Source organism: Myiozetetes cayanensis, unplaced genomic scaffold, assembly GCF_022539395.1.
Source record: "Myiozetetes cayanensis isolate MyiCay16 unplaced genomic scaffold, myiCay2020 scf24, whole genome shotgun sequence".
Classification (NCBI taxonomy): Eukaryota; Metazoa; Chordata; class Aves; order Passeriformes; family Tyrannidae; genus Myiozetetes; species Myiozetetes cayanensis.
The window spans coordinates 9,984,517-10,003,582 of record NW_026087456.1 but is presented as its reverse complement, the minus strand read 5'-3'; the positions used below and the strand labels follow the sequence as shown (position 1 = coordinate 10,003,582).

General features: G+C 50.8%; 1 protein-coding gene across 1 annotated transcript in view; it reads left to right on the top strand.

Annotated features, from left to right (window-relative positions):
- FRAS1 (Fraser extracellular matrix complex subunit 1) overlaps window positions 1-19,066 on the top strand; it is a 94,444-nt gene that overhangs the window by 72,388 nt on the left and 2,990 nt on the right. Inside the window, 31 exon segments of the mRNA XM_050320451.1 lie at window positions 8-156; window positions 598-760; window positions 1,460-1,595; window positions 1,894-2,090; window positions 2,289-2,442; window positions 2,816-3,079; window positions 3,187-3,375; window positions 3,776-3,895; window positions 4,331-4,510; window positions 6,391-6,515; window positions 7,069-7,209; window positions 7,824-8,054; window positions 8,154-8,267; window positions 9,290-9,440; window positions 9,888-10,047; window positions 10,279-10,441; window positions 10,584-10,830; window positions 10,948-11,292; window positions 11,501-11,661; window positions 11,843-11,990; window positions 12,087-12,292; window positions 12,697-12,853; window positions 13,447-13,647; window positions 14,527-14,714; window positions 14,919-15,194; window positions 15,362-15,594; window positions 15,934-16,094; window positions 16,770-16,984; window positions 17,967-18,117; window positions 18,625-18,732; window positions 18,890-19,049. Of these exon segments, the coding sequence (XP_050176408.1) occupies window positions 8-156; window positions 598-760; window positions 1,460-1,595; window positions 1,894-2,090; window positions 2,289-2,442; window positions 2,816-3,079; window positions 3,187-3,375; window positions 3,776-3,895; window positions 4,331-4,510; window positions 6,391-6,515; window positions 7,069-7,209; window positions 7,824-8,054; window positions 8,154-8,267; window positions 9,290-9,440; window positions 9,888-10,047; window positions 10,279-10,441; window positions 10,584-10,830; window positions 10,948-11,292; window positions 11,501-11,661; window positions 11,843-11,990; window positions 12,087-12,292; window positions 12,697-12,853; window positions 13,447-13,647; window positions 14,527-14,714; window positions 14,919-15,194; window positions 15,362-15,594; window positions 15,934-16,094; window positions 16,770-16,984; window positions 17,967-18,117; window positions 18,625-18,732; window positions 18,890-19,049 (5,594 nt within the window).

Genomic DNA, 19,066 nt, shown 5'->3' with positions numbered 1-19,066 from the left:
TGTTTAGGACAACAATTCTCCTGACTCGGAGATAAGAATCCAGCTGATCTCTCTGCCTGCATATGGAACCCTCTTACGGATGTCGGGCTCCCATGATGAAGAGCTTTCCAAGGTTTATAATTTCACCATGGAGGACATCAACAGCCAGAGGATCAGGTAGCAAAGAGCTATTCTCCTTCCAGCCATAAAAGCTCTATGGGTTTTCCCCAGGGATCTCTGGGCTATGTTATGTTAGTGCAGTGTTTCAAAGGTATTTTTCCCTTTCTTGTCTCTTGTATCCTCTGGGATTATGGACAAGAGGATTTTCTGTGTGCAGAGTTTGGTGTTTCTGCGTGTCTGAAATGCCAGTGGTTGGCGTAGCTTCAAATTAGGGGGATTTTTTCTGTGTCTGTGATGTCATGGTGACACTTTAGGTAGGCAACTCCTAAACCAGTGATTTAAAAGAATATAGGGAATGAACATGAGGGAGGGTTGGGAACTGAGATACCACCTCTCCTCCAGGAGGTGTGTGCTCACCTCTAACTGCAGGGACAGGGAGGGTGTAGTTTCCTGACTGTCAGTGGGACTCTCTGACCTGGGCTGTGTTTGATTCCACAGCTACTCCACCACGTTTGAGACCAGCAATCAGCCCGTTACGGACATCTTCCACTTCGCTGTTCTTGATGCTGACAACAACCGGCTGGACAGGCAGATGTTCACCATCACTATCACACCTGCCCACACCCTGCCATCACTCATTGCTTTTGCTGACCACATCACTGTAAGTGGCTGCCCTGGGTACTGGAAACAGGGAGAAAAATGGTTTAAAAGTGAGGAAGTGGACACTTTTCCTGGACCGAGGGGGAATCACTGAAAAAATAGGGTGCTGCACATGCAATGCTGTGAGTGCAAAGAGTTAACAAATCACTTGGAGGCCAGGGTAGGCTGACAGTCCACCTGCATCTCTGAACCTCTGCTTACACCTAGTCAGGAGCTGGTTCTCCCTGGGGCATCCTGTTGATATCAGTGGAACAAGTGTGACTTATCCCTGTCCAATATTTTGTCCCTTATTTCACCAACCTGTGTGTAAAGTCTGAAAACACCTGGTGCTTTGGACTGACAGCATTTCACACACAAAGCATAGCGATGCCTTTTGAAAACACCTCCCTCCTTTCCAGCTTAGCATTCCCCCTCCCTTGCCTTCAAAAGGTTCTCCTCAGCCAGGAATGCATTTTCTTGCCTTCCAAGAGGTCAGAGTGACTCTGCCAGTTCCCTTCCTGCCCTGATAAAGAAAACCCTCACTGGCTCCTCTCGGGGGCCAGGCAGGCTTTGTTCTTCCCATCCCACCTCACGTCCCAGCTGATTTCCTGCCTAACAGATCTAGGGGAGGATGGGGCGGCACTCCAGAGCCTGGGCAAACCTTTTCCTTGGAGGCAGCCTTGTCCAGTAAGGATTTGTGTTGTGTGCTGTTGCTTTCCAGGTGGATGAGGGGGGCAGGATCCCACTGCTGGCTGGTCACCACTTAACTGCTGGTTATGATACTGCTGCCAAGGAAGACCTGAGGGTCACGGTTGTCACTCTGCCTATGTATGGCTACATCCAAAACACCAAGACAGGTAAACTGCTTGGCTCTCTCCCCTTCCTGCTGGCTGCTTTGTAGTCCTAACAGGATCATACCTATCATATCCAGTGGATGGGATCACTTGCACCACACCTAAAACTGCAGCTTCCCGAAGGCAGCTTCCACTCTAATGCAGCAGAGTTTGCTCTCCTCAAAGATGTGGAAATCCATGTTGTAGGAAGCAACATCTATCCTTCTGCAGTCTTTACAATGTGCCATTCTTCTCCTAATCCTGCTGCTTTTATGTTTAGTTTATCAGAACACCCCTTCACTAGTGATTTTCTGGTTTGCAGGTGAGAGTTTTGGCCCACAGAGTGAGTCTGCTGGGACCACAGACGCATCCTTTTCCCTTCAAGATGTTCTGGAGAACAGCATTTACTACTTCCAGAGTGTCCATGAAAGCATTGAGCCCACGAGTGATGTTTTCAGCTTTTATGTGAGCGATGGCTTCAGCCAGTCTGAGGTGCAGAGCGTCAACATCACAATCCAGGTACACCTATGCTCGCTGGCTGCCAGAGCCCTCTCCTTTCACACAGACACTTTGCAAGTGCAAACTTTGCTAGACTTGGAATAGATTTGGACAGACTGGTGATGTCAGCACCAGTACTGTCATTTGGGAACTTGTATTTCATTCAGGTAGGTCTTTTCCCTGCATTCATTTCCCTTTTTTGACTATGTGTCTGTGCAGAGACAGAATGATGAGCCCCCCAAGATGGTGCTGGAGCCTGTCCGAGTGCAGGGGAGTTCAGGAGTGGTTGTCACCAACGCCTCCCTCAACCTACAGGACTTGGACACCCAGAACAGTGAGCTGGTCATCGTGGTGAGCAAAAGTCCTGAGCATGGTAAGTCCTGACAAGCTGAGGGGGTGAGGGAGAGGGAGTCTTTTTGCGTCAGTGTCTGTGTGTCTTCCTACCTGCGTGTGTAACAGCCCCCGATGTGAGAGAGGAGCCTGGCATGTAGTTTAAAGCACATTTGGACCAGCAGCCATGGGATTGTGCTTCAGAACAGTCCTGTTTGAGAGTTGTCCCTCGCTCTTTGTGGGAGGAGAAAGGGGGGCTTCATGCATTTCCCTGGGAAGTTCCCTGTGTGTTTCCCCCTTTGCTGTTGTCAGGTAGCATTGCCCTGCAGTGGCAAAGCCAGGCAGGGTGTCAGTGAAGGCTCATGTCCCCAGCAGGCTGACTTATTCCCATCATTTCATCCGTCTGTTTTTGCCAGGTCACCTCCGCAGGAGACAGAGCACGGCAGAGCCCCCGGAGCGTGGGCATGTGCTGTCCAAGGGCTCTTCCTTCACCTACCAGGACGTTCTGGATGAGCTGATCGTTTATACCCGGAGCGGTGCAGCAGCACACACAGACGAGTTTGGCTTCTCCATCACAGATGGGCTCTACACGCAGGCAGGGAGGCTGCAGTTCTCCCTGGAGCTGCCCAAGAAGCAACCACCCACGTTAGCTGTCAACAGGGACCTGCAGCTCCCAGCTGGTACGAGGAGAATGGCATTGCTTGGTAGTGCTGGATCTCGTCCAGTCTAAACCAGTCGCTTTGCTGGGCTGGCTGAAGCTGACTGTGCACTTCTCTCCCTGGTCCAGGCTCTGCAGCTCCACTCACAGCTCAGCACTTGAAAGCAGCAGCTGGTTATTCAGGGGACTCGCCGCTGAGATTTGTGCTGAGGAGGGATCCCAGCAGGGGCCGTCTGCAGCTGAGCAAAACTGATAACCCAGTCCACATCTCTGCCAAAGGACCCGTCAAAAGTTTCACCCAGGCTGATATAAACCGAGGTGAGAGTGCTGGATTTGAGATAGGCAGTGCAAATGTGTGGCTGGTTTAGGTAGTCCTGCAAGGAGCAGGGAGTTGAACCTTTATGGGTCCTCTCCAACTTGAGATAGCCCATGATTCTGAGATCCTTACTGAGAGGGGGAGGATGTCCTGAAGCAGGGAAGGCAGAGGGAAAGAAGTTTGATGAGGTCGTTAGAGCAGAGCAGAGAAACGTGTCATTAAGCAAATGTTAAAAAGTCTCTCTCAGCAGGGAAAAAGAATAAAGAGGGAGAGTAATGAAACCCAAATCCAGGAGCTCTGTCAAGCCCAAAGTCCCTCAGCTGATGGTGCCTGCTTCCAAACTACGAATGAAATGATGCAACCTGTAACAAACCACCTCTTTTCTCCTGTTCCTCTCTCCAGGGCAAGTGGTTTACAGCCACAAGAAAGGGGATCCTGGCGGAAATTTCCCCTTCACCTTTGATGTGATCGATACAGATGGCAACAAACTGACGGACCAGGTTTTCCATATCCGTGTGTTAGGTAAAAGACAGTGCTGAAGTTATGTTCTCTTTGCTGCAGAGCCCAGGACTTCACAGATGCCCATCCCACGTGGATGGCAAGTGAAGATGTAGTTCTTGAGGTGGAGTTTTGATGCACTGTCAGTTCAAAGGCCTGTGAAGTGAGGGGCATGGGGAGAGTTTGAGGGTGTAAGGATTAGTTCTCTGACTTCTGACAAACTCACTGAACAGGTAGAAAAATTCCCCTTAATATCTTCATGCAGTGTAGATTGTCTTTGAGGCATTCTAATGTTACCATCCCCTCAGTTAACGCCAAGATCCAAAGTTCCTGTTTCAGAATTACCAAAATGTTTTTGTGTGTGTTGTCTTTCCCTTGAGCACAAGTACCTGATATGAATAACACCAAGGGAAGGAGGGTGATTTTATCCTAACTCACCTTTGTATTTAACCCTTCCAGAGGACAGATTTCCCCCCTCCATCATCACTAACAAAGGGCTGGTGTTGGATGAGAACTCTGCAAAGACAATCACAACCCTCCAGCTCTCGACCACTGACCAGGACAGTGAACCCAGCCAGCTCCTGTACAAGGTCACTCGGCAGCCACAGCTGGGGCACCTGGAGCACGTGGCCTCCCCAGGTGAGCAGGGAAGTGTTTTACTCCATTGGGTCTCTGGAACAGCGAGGCTTTTGACCCCTCAAGATTCACTGCAGGAAAAATGTGCTTGGAGGCTGCAGCACAGAATTCAGTTTCCCATTAGGAATCATATGGTCATTAGCCCAGAGAGTTGGAGAATAAGGTGAGTGGAGGCAAGGCAGCCTGAGAATCACAGGTGAGGGTTTATTCAGCCTCTGGGAGAATGTATGCCCCTCTTGCTGCTTCTGCATGACAGGAAAGCTTTCAGCCTTTGCTGTGAATAGCACAATGCCCCAAAGAATCCATCCCTTAATGTCCATGGAAACAGAGCCCACCTTGGGGAACAGACAGCTTGTTTTCCGTTCTGTCACCCTCTTGGCCAGTATGTTCCTTGATCCCTAAAAACCAGCCTCTTTCCCTAGCTGTGCCTTGGAGAGAGGAAGAGAACTATCCACGGAGTTAGTTTAAAAGGAAGCTCTGTTGGGGTGTGATGGATATGCTGGATAATGAATTCTGGTCCTTCAGAGAGGGGGGTTGCTCAATCCTGTGGAACTCCTGCAAATGTGATCTGAATTTTAGAGCTGCCTTCTGTGTCTGCTGACAGTGTGAGTGTGCTGCCCCTCTCTGATGAATTAATCTAAATCTCTGCTGTCATATAATATGCTCTTCTGATTTAATTATACTCATCTAAGATTATATTTCTTTTTAGCGTTAGATTTCTCATTAACATGAGATTAAAGTGGAACTATCTGCTGCGTGTGTTTTCAAGATACAGGCAGTCCCTGTACAGCTAAGTTTTAATGTGTGGTTTGCCTCATCCTCTCACGTTGAAAGGGCAGGGATAATGAATGAAAGTTCTAATAAGCAAACCCCCTGCTGAGATTAAATTAAAAACTTGCAATATTTTTGTCTGAACTGCAAACTAAACAGTGAATCTTGTACTTTGGAGACCTGGGTTAAGGATTTTATTCCTCCTGTTATTTAAAATGTGATGATTCTGATTTCTGTGCTTTTTCCTGTCTGTGATGGACTGAGAAAGATGGAGAGTCCCAGACTGGGAAGGAATTGTTCTCATGATTTAAATGACCTAAACCTAAGGAGAGAGTACTGGAGTGTTCAAAAGAGAACCCAAACCCTTAAAGCTAATGAGCTCTGAGGAAATCTTGGCTGATCATTCTGGTTTGGCTCATTTATTTGTACCAGATCCTGGTATCTTTTGTCGTGTGGCCTATACTTGTCAGTAGCCATTTCGGGTGATGGATTGGTGGCAAACTTTTTGTCAGGGTGTTTGTTGTTGTTAGCAGCAGTAAAACTGTCAAACACAGCAGTGACAGTTAAAAAGCTCAAGTGCTTTTTCAAATGCTTGTCATGTCCCTTTCTGTGGCTGTGTCACACCTAATGGCCTGTAAAGATGTCACTATAAATCACTGTTGCAAATGGGCCTTAGTCTTTCCAGAGGCAGGGGTACAAGGAAGGGCAGAGAGGGCAGAGGCTTGGAAGGCATTTTGGAAAACTGCTGGGAGGCCAGGAGACCTTCGTGTCATAGTCAGTGTTGCCAGGGTTGGGTTGGTCCTGCCCAGCAGTGACAATCCAAGTGTTACATGAACCATTTTTCTCCCAGCTTCTCTCCCGCTCAGCCCCCAGAGGCCCATCCCCAGCAGGGTGTCCTGACAGTGGGAGGTGCCTTCGTAAGATTGTAAGTCTGGGAAAAAGCCTGGACTTGATTTTGCAGAAGGAGTTTTCAGGAGGTTCTGGGTCAGCTAAAACCCTGGCTCACCTGAGGTTCATGGGACAGATATGTCCAGCTGCCTATAGTTTTGTCTTGTTTTTTTCCCTGTTTTGTTCTTTCTGTTATATGTTTTTCCCTATTATGCTTTTTCCAGGGATGAGAATTAATTCCTTCAGTCAGGCAGACTTGGCCTCTCGCAGCATCCAGTACGTCCACACCAGTGACATGGAAAAGCACATGGATGCCTTCACCTTTTCTGTGTCTGATGGGATGAATGAGGTGAGTCCCAGCTTGGCTTTGCCCAAGTAAGAACAGAGGGGGCTGCTCTTACTTCTGCTGTGAGAATGCCTACATCCCACAGGGAAAGGAGCGAGCCCTGTGCAGGGAACAGGGAGCCACCTGCGCTGCGGCCTCCCGAGACTGGTTTGCCAACATCTGAGTGTCTGGTTTTCAGCTGCCTGCCAATTGCTCCTGGAGCTCAGCTTTGATCCAGTGCGCTGACGACGTAGTGACGACAGTCAGACCCTTGGGAAATGCCTCCTTCCTACTTTCTGAAAGAGGAAAATCATAGCTGCACATAGAGGGAGAGGGGCAAAGTAGAGTGAGAGAGGGAGGGAAAGTGAATGTCCATAAATACCACAGAAAGAGGGAGAACTAATCAGTGGGGAGGGATAGAAAAGGTCACGTTCACATGATCTGGGCTTAGAAGCTCAGATGTACTCACTAGACAAGGTTGAAATAAGTGACCCAAACTAGGGATCACTGGTCTTGCAGTGGAGTTGTGCTCTTGGAGGGCTGAATTCATCACAGGAGCTTTCTCCTTTTATTCCAGGTGAGCCAGACATTTGACATCACCATAAACCCCGTGGATGACTCCTTACCCATAGTGCAAAGTCTCGGGATGACAGTTCAGGAAGGGGTGAGAAAAACCATCACCGAGTTTGAGCTTAAAGCAACAGATGCTGACACAGAGGTAAGGCAGGACTCCCCCTTGCCTCCTCCCTCCCCTCTCCTGCTGCACATCTGGGCTGTCAGGAAAATGGGCTTGTGTTTCAAGACTTAGGCCTGGCCTTGACACTGAGTTTATGCCTAGCATGGATGCAAATGACATTTCCTCTTCCACCTCCTGGGTCTGGCTGAAGGGCTGGCTCTACTTCACTGCTGCTTCCCTGCAGCAAGAGCTCTCCTGGCTGCCTGTTACTGCCCTGAGCCAAAATCCTGCCCTAAGGGGTTTTGCTGCTTCTGCACCGGTAGAAGTGGCAAGGGACACGTGGCCTGGAATGGCTGCAGGATGTGGGGGCTGCTCTTGTGTTCACAGAGCCGTCACAGGGGTGGGAGGTGTCTCAGACCAGCCAAACCAGTAGTTTGGTGTGATGATTTGTAGAGAGCCACCTCAGGAGAGGGATGAAGAACAGGGCAGGGCTCAGGGGGAACCCGTTTGGTGTGTGGGGCTGCGTTAGGCCTGGCTGGGGACACTGTGCTAGGGAAGCTGTCTGGGCAGGGAGCCCCTCTCCAGGCTGGAAGGACACGCCTATCCTGGTGCTGAGGCCGCGTCCTGAGCTTTGCCACTCCCTGTCCTCGGCGCAGGTTGAGTCGGTCACGTTCACAGTGGTGCAGCCGCCCCGGCACGGCCTGATCGAGCGCAGCAGCAACAGCGGGCAGCGCCACCAGCAGGCCACCACCTTCACCATGGGGGACATCTACCAGAACCGCGTCAGCTACAGCCACGACGGCAGCAACTCCCTCAGGGACCGCTTCACCTTCACCGTGTCCGACGGCACCAACCCCTTCTTCCTCGTGGAGGACGGGGGGAAGAAGGTAAGGGCAGGAGACGGGGTGTGAGGGAGGCTTTGATCCACCTCGGTGGGTGAGGCGCTGACTCCCAGAGTAACGTCCGTCTCGCTCAACTTCTGTCAGGTCGTGACAGCAGCGCCGCAGCACTTCCAAGTGGACATTCTCCCTGTGGATGATGGGACACCCAAGGTGGTCACCAACCTGGGTTTGCAGTGGCTGGAGCACACGGATGGCAAGGTAACTGCCTATCTGAGCTCAGCTTGGATTGTTTCTTAGGCTATTCCTGGGGAAGGAGCTTCGCAGGTAAACATCCTGATCCCTCAGCGTGTTTATTTTTGTGATAGAGAAAATCCCTCCACCCCAGGGTATATTTTCAGCTTTGCTGATAGTGGAGAAGTCTTGATGATGTTGTGCAGCAGCCATGGCAGAGATACATGGCTTTCCAAGGATATGGTGTAGGGATTTCTTGCTGTGGCGTGCCTTTGTTTTGCTGAAGTCCAAACAAAACCCCAGGAAACTGTCTCTCTCGGCTTGTTTCTGAGGACCCAGCATGAACTGCAAAGAAACACTTTGGTTCTTCCTAAGGAAAAAGATTGGAAGACACTGTAGTAAGAAATTGTATTAAGAAGTGACTATCTCAGCTCAAATTCCTGACTTAAGGAAAAGCACTTCTGCAGCCTTGGGCAGTTCAGTTCTGTCTCTTTCTCCTTCTGTCAAAGGCATTTTCTTTTAGAAGAGAAAGCAAAATGTGGTGGAACTGAGTCAGATCCATGTGAGGACATTTGAAAGAGGCCCTAGTGCAGGCTCCCCAGAGCAGCTTGAGCTGTCCTGAGCAAGTTCTTCAACTTGAGGCTGTTTGAAAATGCTTTTTGCAAAGCCAGGCCTCACCTGAGCATCAGCACAGTTCATGGAGTAGAAGTTTTCAGGTGAAACCAAAAGCTTTGTCCTGGCTTTTAGCCCCACCTACACAGGACTGGGCAGCTGCTTCTGAATCTGCTTTTCTTTGAGGCACACATAGATTTTTTTAATTAAACACACCAGATGTGAGGAAAAATCTGAATTCTTCCTGAACTGTCAAATACCTGGTGGGGTGTCTGTCTGTTCACACTGCTCTGTGTGAGGGTGCTTTCCATCCCTAGATTTGCCCTCATGGAGAACTGTTTGACAGAGGTATGGCTGGGCTTTTTGTGTGAACAGTCAAGCAAGCTTGCACTGCTGGAGCTCCAGAGTTTTACTCCCTTGGTTTGGCTTTAATCCAGGCAACCAACCTCATCACTAAGAAGGAATTACTGGTGACAGATCCTGACACAGATGACAAACAGCTGATCTACGAGATAACAACTGGTCCCAGAAATGGTCATGTGGAGCACAAGCTGAAGCCAGGGACAGCTGTGACCACCTTCACACAGGGTATGGAGCTGGGCTGTGTCCTGCTGCTTTTTTTTTTCATTTTGTTAAGGAAAAAGAAAAGGTGGGAAGGGAGAACACAAGGGGTAAATCTCCAAAGTGTGTAAAAAAATAAGCGTTGGACTTTCAGTTGCAGAAATCTTGCAATTTCTTAAAAGATGCCAACCTGTGTCCTGTAGCACACCCAGGTTCTCCAGACTTGTTAGAGCTGGAGGTTTGACTTGGGACAGTAAAGAGGAGTTGTAGATCCGCACAAGGTCTGGTAGATGTGTAGCCAGCAGTGCAGAGCAGCGTGTGGAAAGTTCACTCTCGCAGGGCTGAGGGGCCCTCCATCAGGAAGGGACGTGAGGGGGTAAAACTGCCTCCTGTGGAGACCCCCGATCCTTGCAGTGATTTATAAAACTACTGTTGGATTTCTGTGTCGGCTCACTGGATGTCTCCCCCTGGCAGAGGATGTGAACCAGGGCCTCATTTGGTACGTGATGCATGAGGAGAAGGCTCAGGAGACCGCGGACAGCTTTCAGTTCCTAGTGAAGGACAGCAAACCCAACGTGGTCAGTGGCAATGTCTTCCACATCCAGTGGTCTCTCCTCAGCTTTACACACACCAGGTAGGTGTGATTAGGCCCTACAGTGTGGGAATGAAATTCTGTCCCTGAGGAGAGGGGCCTGCTGGGCTAAACCACGGAGCAGCTGCCCTCTGCCCAAGTCCCTGGTTATTAGTGTCCCTCGGATTTTCCATGGAGGCCACGCTCACCCTGAGTCCGTGGTGCTCAGTATCACATAAACACACAGGGTTTGCTGCTCAGCCTGTTATTTGTATCTGCTTGATCCCTTGGCAGCTACAGGGTCAGAGAGAGCTCCGGCTCCGTGAGTGTCACCGTGAGGCGGGTCGGGAACCTCAACCAGTACGCCATTGTCCTGTGCCGCACCGAGCAGGGAACAGCCACCGGCGGCTCCGGATCACAGCCGGGACAGCAGGACTACGTGGAGTACGCGGGGCAGGTAGGCTGGGGACACCGGGAAGGGGACGGTCTGACCATACCTGCCCTCAGGCCTGGAGGAAGGAACTAATGAGAAGTGATAAAAACATCGAGGAAGTTGCAGACCCCAGTCCAAGGAGAGCAGCCAGCTTCCTGCCTTCCAGGTGCAGTTTGAGGAGAGGGAGGACACCAAGGCCTGCACCATCATTATCAATGACGATGACATCTTTGAGGGCACGGAGAGCTTTTCCGTGGAGCTCAACATGCCGGCCTATGCTCTGCTGGGGAATGTCACCCGGGCCACCGTCACCATCGCCGACCCCGAGGACGAGCCCACGCTGCAGTTCGACAGGAGGACATTCCATGTCAGCGAGAGCACTGGGTTCCTCTCGGCTCCTGTTGAAAGGAAAGGTGGGTCGAGCCAGGAGGGAACCCCACAGGAGGGACAGTGGCAGAGGGCAGAGTTCTCCACGAAATAGAAGAAAAGTATTTCCATAGAATTATGAGGTTTTTTCTGTTGCTTCCTAGGGGATACCAGCAGCACCGTGTCTGCCATCTGCTACACCGTCCCCAAGTCTGCCACGGGAAGCAGCCTTTATATGCTGGAATCCGGCTCTGACTTCAAGTCCCGGGGGATGGCGGATGAGAACCGGATCGTTTTCGGGCCGGGTGTGACCGTGGTGACTTGTGACGTGATGCTGATCGATGACAGTGAATACGAAGAGGAAGAGGAGTTCGAGATCGTACTGGCCGACGCCTCAGACAACGCCCGTGTCGGCAGCCGGGCTTCAGCCACCGTCTTCATCGCTGGTCCCAACGATGCCTCCACGGTGTTCCTGGGCAATGCCACCTTCACCGTCAGCGAGGCTGCAGGTGAGGAGTGGGGGGGGGCTTCCACAGAAACACACCTGTCCAAGACGTGCAGAGGGGTTCTGTCATTCCTTCTGCCCCCGTGAGGAAGGCTGTGAGCAGGAGCAGTAGTGAAGGGAGAAGGGGGTGCTAAAGGGAAAGGAGTGGTTTTATGGTGTGTTCCTGGCTGCTTTCTCACCTTGTTATCTCTTGTGTGCAATTGGTGATGCAGGAAACATTGAGATTCCAGTCCTCCGCCAGGGACCTGATCTCTCAACCCCCACCTCTGTGTGGTGTGCCACTCGGACGTCAGACCCTCCATCTGCCAGCCCGGGAGTTGATTATGTCCCCAGCTCCAGGAAAATAGAGTTCAGGCCAGGCAAGACCGAAGAGGTGAGGAGCCGCTTGGACTCCTGATGAGTCTGCTCTGTCTGGTGACACTTCTGCAGTCTTTCTGTGCATATCTGCCATGATATGCCTGACGTAATGGCTTTACATTAGACCTCCAAATATGAGTGCTGGGAAGGATGAAATCTTTGCACCCCTAACAGCAGGACTTCTGCCTTCCTCCCAGTTCTGCCCCCTGACAATCCTGGACGATGCGCAGTACCCAGTGATAGAAGGGCTGGAGACATTTGTTGTTTATCTCAGCTCGCCCCATGGAGCCGAGCTGGCAAAGCCATTCCAAGCCATCGTGGCCATCAATGATATCTTCCAAGATGGTAAGTTACTCCTGGCAGCTCCATCTGGTCCATCCCAGCCTCTTGGCTCTCTGTGGAGCTGCAGCACTGCTTGACTCTTTTTATGACCCGCTGCAGTGCCCAGCATGCAGTTCATCAAGGACACCTACACGGTGAAGGAAAAGGAGGGGACTCTGCACATTCCCATATTCCGCACCGGGGACCTGAGCTATGAGTCCTCTGTCAGGTGCTACACCCGGAGCCAGACAGCACAGGTCATGGAGGATTTCATGGAGAGGAGGAATGCGGAGGAGTCTCGCATCACTTTCTTGAAAGGGGAGAAGGTGAGCTGAACCTGGCTTGGGGTGGGGGGGAGAATAAAACAGACATGGCTTGGAGAGGCTCAGATCTCCTCTTCTGCATCGCCAGAGGGAGCTGATGGAGGCTGTCCAAACTGGTCTCGTAGATGACACAAATTCTTGTCCTGGCAATATAACCTGACCGTAAAAGGGTTGTTTGTTTCGTGATTAAACTGGTTAAGTCATAAAATGCAAATCCTGTGTGTTAAAAGGACTCAGGGTTGTTGTAGCAGAGAGCATTGAAGCAGCATCCCTAAAAACAAAAGTGTTTCTTCCAGATGGACAGCACTCAGACATGAAACCCTGGATAGGGAAGTACAGCCTGGCCTTTGCATGGCTTCATTGGATTTATCAGTATTTACTGTTTTCTCCTCTTTACTTGGCTTTAGGTGAAGAACTGCAGTGTTTATGTCAGTGACGATTCTGCCTTTGAACCAGAAGAGCAGTTCCAGGTTTATCTCGGCAGCCCACTTGGAAACCATTGGAGTGGAGCTAGGATTGGGAAGATGGACATGACAACCATAACTGTCACCAATGATGAAGATGGTAAGGGAAGATGCTCAGCAAGGATGTTGTTGTGGTTCTGAGGGAGTCAGCACAGTCCCAGCAGCAGTTCTGGGTTCAGTTTGGCAAACGTGTATGCCTTTGGTGCCAGTCACAGCTCTGTGTGCAGGTCACTGGTGTGCATTGGGCTGGGCTGAAGGGAGGGGTGAATAACAGTCCCTGAACCCACTGTTTGTCCTGTTTCCCATTCCCCTGCAGTTCCATGGGGAGTTGCTGTGCTTCCCCTCCACAGCATCATAGCCTGGAGAGATCTGTGCAGAAAAAGGGGGTGCCAGGCTCCTCTGCTGTGACTGCAGCACCAGCACACGGCATGAATTGGAGGGCATGTGGTTCAGCGGGAGGCAGGGACAGGAGAATAATTTGCCATCCACTGTAGCTCAATACACTTGTTGGATTTTGCCCTAATTCACACCCAACCCATTTTGACCCCCACTTTTAGGAGCCCCTTGCTCTGAGGGTGTGTAGATGAGTCTAAAAGGAGCTGAGCTTCTCTCACCACAGGTGCTGAGTGTCCTCCACCTGGGATCAGTCAGGTGTGCAAACCTGGGGCTTTTTCTCCACTGCTCTTCCTTCAGCCCCCACCATCGAGTTCGAAGAAGCCGCGTACCAAGTGCGGGAGCCGCCGGGCCCGGAGGGCGTAGCCGTGTTAAACATCAGGGTGGTCCGGAGAGGGGACCAGAACAGGACCTCCAAAGTGCGCTGCAGCACCCGGGACGGCTCCGCCCAGGCCGGCGTGGATTACTATCCCAAGAGTCGAATGCTCAAGTTCAGCCCAGGTAAAGGGTCCTGGGAGGGAGGGTGAGAGGTGGGTGCGTGACCAGGGACATTTTGTGCACGTCAGAACATTCAGGAGCTTTGGAAAATGCCACTTGTTGCATGAGGTTTACAACACAACACCAGTATAACTTCTCCCAGTGACTGTAAGAAGGCAGAATACATCCTTAGGTTTTGGGGGTTAGATTTGATTTGGGGTTTGCTCTTGGGCTCAGCACAGTCTTTGTGAAGAAGAATAGACCTGTCCAACTCTTCAGTGTATTACAGGTGGGGTGCAAGATTTTTCCCCTTTCCTCACACTAGATGTGTCCTTTTCCCCTTCCTCTTCTGTCTGCTGTACTATTGTTATACAAAATAGCTGACGTGTTTAATGGAGGGTGATCAGACCAGGGGAGGAAGCACTGGCACCTGACAGGCGAGGGTAAAGTCATCCTCAGAGGGTGTAAGTCTCAACACAGAGTTGTTAGGAACAGCTCAGAGCATGTTGCTGGACCCAGAAGCCTTCACCAAACAGCTCTGCACACTACTGGTGTGAGAGGGAGCAGGGGTGGGAATGTGCTTTGCATCCTAGATTTTTAGTCCAGACGGCTACAAGACAGCCATTATTAATCCTCAGATGGTATCTGCTAGTAAATCTATCACCAGATCGATTGGATCAGTTGTCATAGCTGGAGTTTTATGTCTAGAGCAGACTCCTGTGGGGTCAGGGCTATATTATTAGCAGCAATGAGTGGCAATAAAATTTATAATACGTATTTTATCATAATGTCTCCATGGCCACAACCTGGAGCAGCAGCTGTGCACGGTTCTCACAAGAACTTCAGAGCAGTCTCCGATGATGAATCAAGTTTTCTCTGTTTTTCTTGCATTCTCTCACCCAGGTGTGACCCACATCGTGTTTAAGGTGGAGATCATGTCCAATGAAGACCGGGAATGGCACGAGTCCTTTTCTGTGGTGCTGGGCCCAGATGATCCGGTGGAAGCAGTTCTTGGAGACACCAGCACTGCAACAGTGACTATTTTGGATCAGGAGGCAACAGGGAGCCTGATTCTCCCAGCACCTCCAGTGGTGAGTCGCTTGTTGCAGTGGATGTGATTTAGTGCCCTTCAAGTACAGACTGAAATGAAATGAAATGAAATGAAGTTAAATTAAATTAAATTGAATTAAATTGAATTAAATGAAGAGCTGCAGTGACTGGGTGGGAGGGAAGGACGGCTTTTCCCAGCTCCTGCTTCAGCCCCAGGTGAGTGCTGCCATCTTGCATCCCTGTAGGTCGTCACCCTGGCTGACTATGACCGGGTGGAAGAAGTGACCAAGGACGGTGCTAAGAAATCCCCTTCCCCAGGTTATCCCCTCATCTGTGTCACCCCCTGTGACCCTCACTTCCCCAAGTACTCCGTCATGAGGGAGCGCTGCGGCGAGGCCGGGATCAACCAGTCTTCAATACAGTTCAGCTGGGAAGTGGCAGCTCCCACGGATGGGAACGGAGCCAGGTCACCTTTTGAGACCATCACTGACAACACCCCCTTCACGAGTGTGAACCACAAGGTACTGGCAGGGTGGAGCGGCAGGAGCATGGAGATTGAAGCATACAATCTCCTCGGGTGTGGGACTTGGTGCTGCTTCTTTGGGGATTTTTTTGTTTGTTTTTTTAGCACTGTTCTTCCCTGAGCCTGCTGAAAGCACCACTTGTTTCTCCCTCCTCGCTCCCCCAGGTGCTGGACAGCATTTACTTCAGCAGGCGGTTCCATGTGCGCTGTGTGGCCAAGGCTGTGGACAAGGCTGGCCACGTGGGCACCCCCCTGAGGAGCAACGTGGTGACCATAGGCACAGACAGTGCCATTTGTCACACTCCTGTGGTGGCAGGGACAGCCAGAGGGTTCCAGGCACAGTCATTCATTGCCACGCTCAAGTACCTGGATGTCAAGCACAAGGAGCATCCCAACAGGTATGAGCCTGGAGAAGGGAGGGCTGCAGGCCTTCACCAGCACCCCCGAGGTTACAGAGGTGCCTGGGATCACGAGGACAATGTGTGTGTGAAACCACGTCCCTTCTGCAGCGTGGGGTGCTCAGGGTAGTACTCCCACTCTCCCTTCCCCTCAGGAACTGGGAGTTAGTGGAATAGCTTAAGGAGCAGATGCTTAGCTGAAGCTAAACATCAGGCTCACGTGGCTGGGCTGGGCTGGGCTGGGCTGTGCTGTGCTGCTGCGGGTTGTGGGGGATGCATGAGGCTCCTGTGTGTGCCAGGGCTGCTCTCTTCTGCTGTCTCATGTGCTGCTTGTTCCAGGATCCACATCTCGGTGCAGATCCCCCACCAGGATGGGATGCTGCCCCTCATCTCCACCCTCCCGCTGCACAACCTGCATTTCCTTCTCTCCGAGTCCATCTACAGGCACCAGCACGTCTGCTCCAACCTGGTCACTGTCAGAGACCTCAGAGGCATCTCAGGTAACCTTGAACTTTGCTTCTTGAGTGTGGAAACCAGCAAAGAAATGCAGAGAAGGTGGCTTTGTTTTCCTCTGGGCTCTCTTGACATCATGTAAATAATAATTAATCTTCTTGTACTAACAGCAGCGACCAGAGCTGCCCCGTTGGAGATGAGATTCCATGTGTGGGAATGTTTAAACATTGCTCTGTTTGAGGAGATTGTGATTTTCTGCTTTTCAAAAATCTCTCTTGTGATATCCACATGGTTAGAGAGGGAGCTGCGGGGTTGGATCGCTGTGTCTGGGTCACTGAGGTCTCCCACAAGGCAACAAGAAGCAGCAAAATAAATTCACTGCTGGAAAAAAACAGGCAGATTGTGTGTCTGGCACTCCAGGGAATGAGATCCATGCTTGTTCCATGGTGGACAGTGGGTTGTACTTCATTCTGATAATTCCATACTCAAGCTGTTCCTCATATCTTAAAGGTTAACTTCAACTTGAATGAATAGGTTGGATTGGATTTTTAGGATTCTTACCCCGTTCCTATAACATTTTTCCCCTGTGAAGACCTGTGTGTATTCAGTTTGACCTCCAGGATAACCAAGGGAGAGGAGCTCCCATGATTCAAGAGTGCAAATGAGACCTCAGGCTCTCTAAAATCCGGAGGGATCAGTGTCCTGATGTCTCTCCATCCCAGAGGCAGGGTTCCTGGACGAAGTGACCCACGACAGCTTCGTCCTGGGCCCGGGCTATGACCGCCCTTACCAGCTGGACCCCGCGGTGAGGGAGCCCAAGACGATACAGCTCTACCAGCACCTCAACCTCAAGAGCTGCATTTGGACCTTTGATGCTTATTACGACATGACTGAACTAATTGATGTCTGCGGAGGCTCAGTCACCGCTGACTTCCAGGTGGGAGGCCACATCCAAAGCTGTTCCACGTAATCCAGATCTTTCTCTGTTCTTAGGCTTTGTGCTCGTGTGTAGTTGCTGCTCTGTACAACCAGATCGTGGCTTTTCCCGCCTTTCACCTGGGAAAGAAAAGTGCTGTGTGCATTTAATTAATTTCTTTTCCTTAGGTTAACCTAGGTTTTATTCTCTTAATCTTCAGAGCATCAGCAAAATACTTTTTTTTTAATAGAAAGCTGTACTGGAAATACAAAACATCTCCAACTGGGCTCTGGTCTTTTACAATTTTGACCATGTTCTCACCCAATAGAGGACAGTGTGATCCACAACGGAGTGAGGTCATGGGATTTTTTTAACTCATTTCTTAATTAGCAAACTGGCAGAGCAAAAGCCAGAAATGCTCTATAAATTAATAGCTTTCACTGTTCAATGTGTCTCACTGCCCTCTCATGGCTGGATTATCCATATACATCCCACTCCAGTGAGGATCTCATCATCCTTAGGTTCTTGCATTAAATTCCCAGTCAGAATGTTATGGCCAGCATAATCCCTTTTAATTCCTGCTAGCCTAGAATACTTCATTAACTTTCCTTTTATAGCTCCAATTATTTGCACAAATCCAGAGAATCTACTTGGCCTGGACAACTGCCCAGTGGAACCTGGCACCAGCCAGGCTGGAATGTCTCCCTGAACTCTCTGGGGCTTGCAGAGTGCAGCTGCACTCTGCAGATAATAATTGGAGACCTGGGGGAGGCCTGAGCAAGCAGAATTGCTGAATTTTAATTCACAGCCTTGGAAACTGGGGGGGTTTGAGGTGAGATTGTCCCCACAGCTCCTTTGTCCCACAGCACCAACGAGCCTTAACCCTGACCCTGATTTAAACACAGGTTTGTCTGAAGTACCTACAGTCAAGGTAAAGAACATTCAGTCACCTCTGCCTTCATTTGGAAGGTGCATAATGCTGTTTTTTGGGTTTTATTGCCAGGTACGGGACTCTGCTCAGTCCTTCCTGACAGTCCATGTCCCTCTCTATGTGTCCTATATCTACGTGACGGCACCGAGAGGTTGGGCTTCCCTGGAGCATCACACAGAGATGGAGTTCTCCTTCTTCTACGACACTGTTCTCTGGAGGACAGGTAAGCCTGAGGCATTCCGAGGGCTATGGGAGTATTGGCTCCTCCTTGCTTTGTCCTTTTCCTTAGTTTCTGCACTGCCACTAAGGGAAAGGGCATGCAGGCTGAGTCCAGGCAGGCCTGCCCCTGTGCCAGCTTAGCCATGTTCCCCCAGCCCCTGTGCTCATGGGCGCAGTTGGCACTGCAGGAAAAGACGCCTCTCTTCATCAGAGCCCTGTGGGATGTTTGGAGTGATTTCTTGGACACTTTTCAGGGGTACTTAGGTGGCAGCTGCAGTCACGCTCCACTGGCTCTCACAGATGGGGGGAACTCAGAATACTTACTTCCTTTATGCCTGGGGGAGACCTAGGCGGCACATGGATAATGGAGGAAGTCTATAGCTGGCTCACTGGAAGATGATCCCAATTAAACTATGCCTTCCAGAGCCCTCCCAAATGCTTCTGGGGCTGGCACAGCCCACCCGAGGAGTGGCTGTGCTGTGTGTGCTCCCCAGTGCCTCTGTCCCTGCAGGGATCCAGACGGACAGCGTGCTCTCGGCCCGGCTGCAGATCATCAGGATCTATATCCGCGAGGATGGCCGGTTGGTTATCGAGTTCAAGACACAGGCCAAGTTCAGAGGTGAGAGCAATGACCCTGACTGGGGCAGAAATCAGTGAAAACACAGGCAGCAGAATGAGTCCCCCTTCGCAGCAGGAGCCCCTCTGTGCTGAAGTGCATGGCATGGGACCTCTCTGTGCTCTGCCTTACCTGTCACCTCCCTGTCCTCCCCCTCCAGGGCTTTTTGTCATGGAACATCACAGCCTGCCAGATGTCAGGTCTTTTTTAATGACTCCAGAGCACCTGGGAGGCATTGAATTTGACCTGCAGCTGCTGTGGAGCGCTCAGACTTTTGACTCGCCCTACCAGCTCTGGAGAGCAACCAGCTCCTACAACAGGTGAGGGTTCTGGCTTC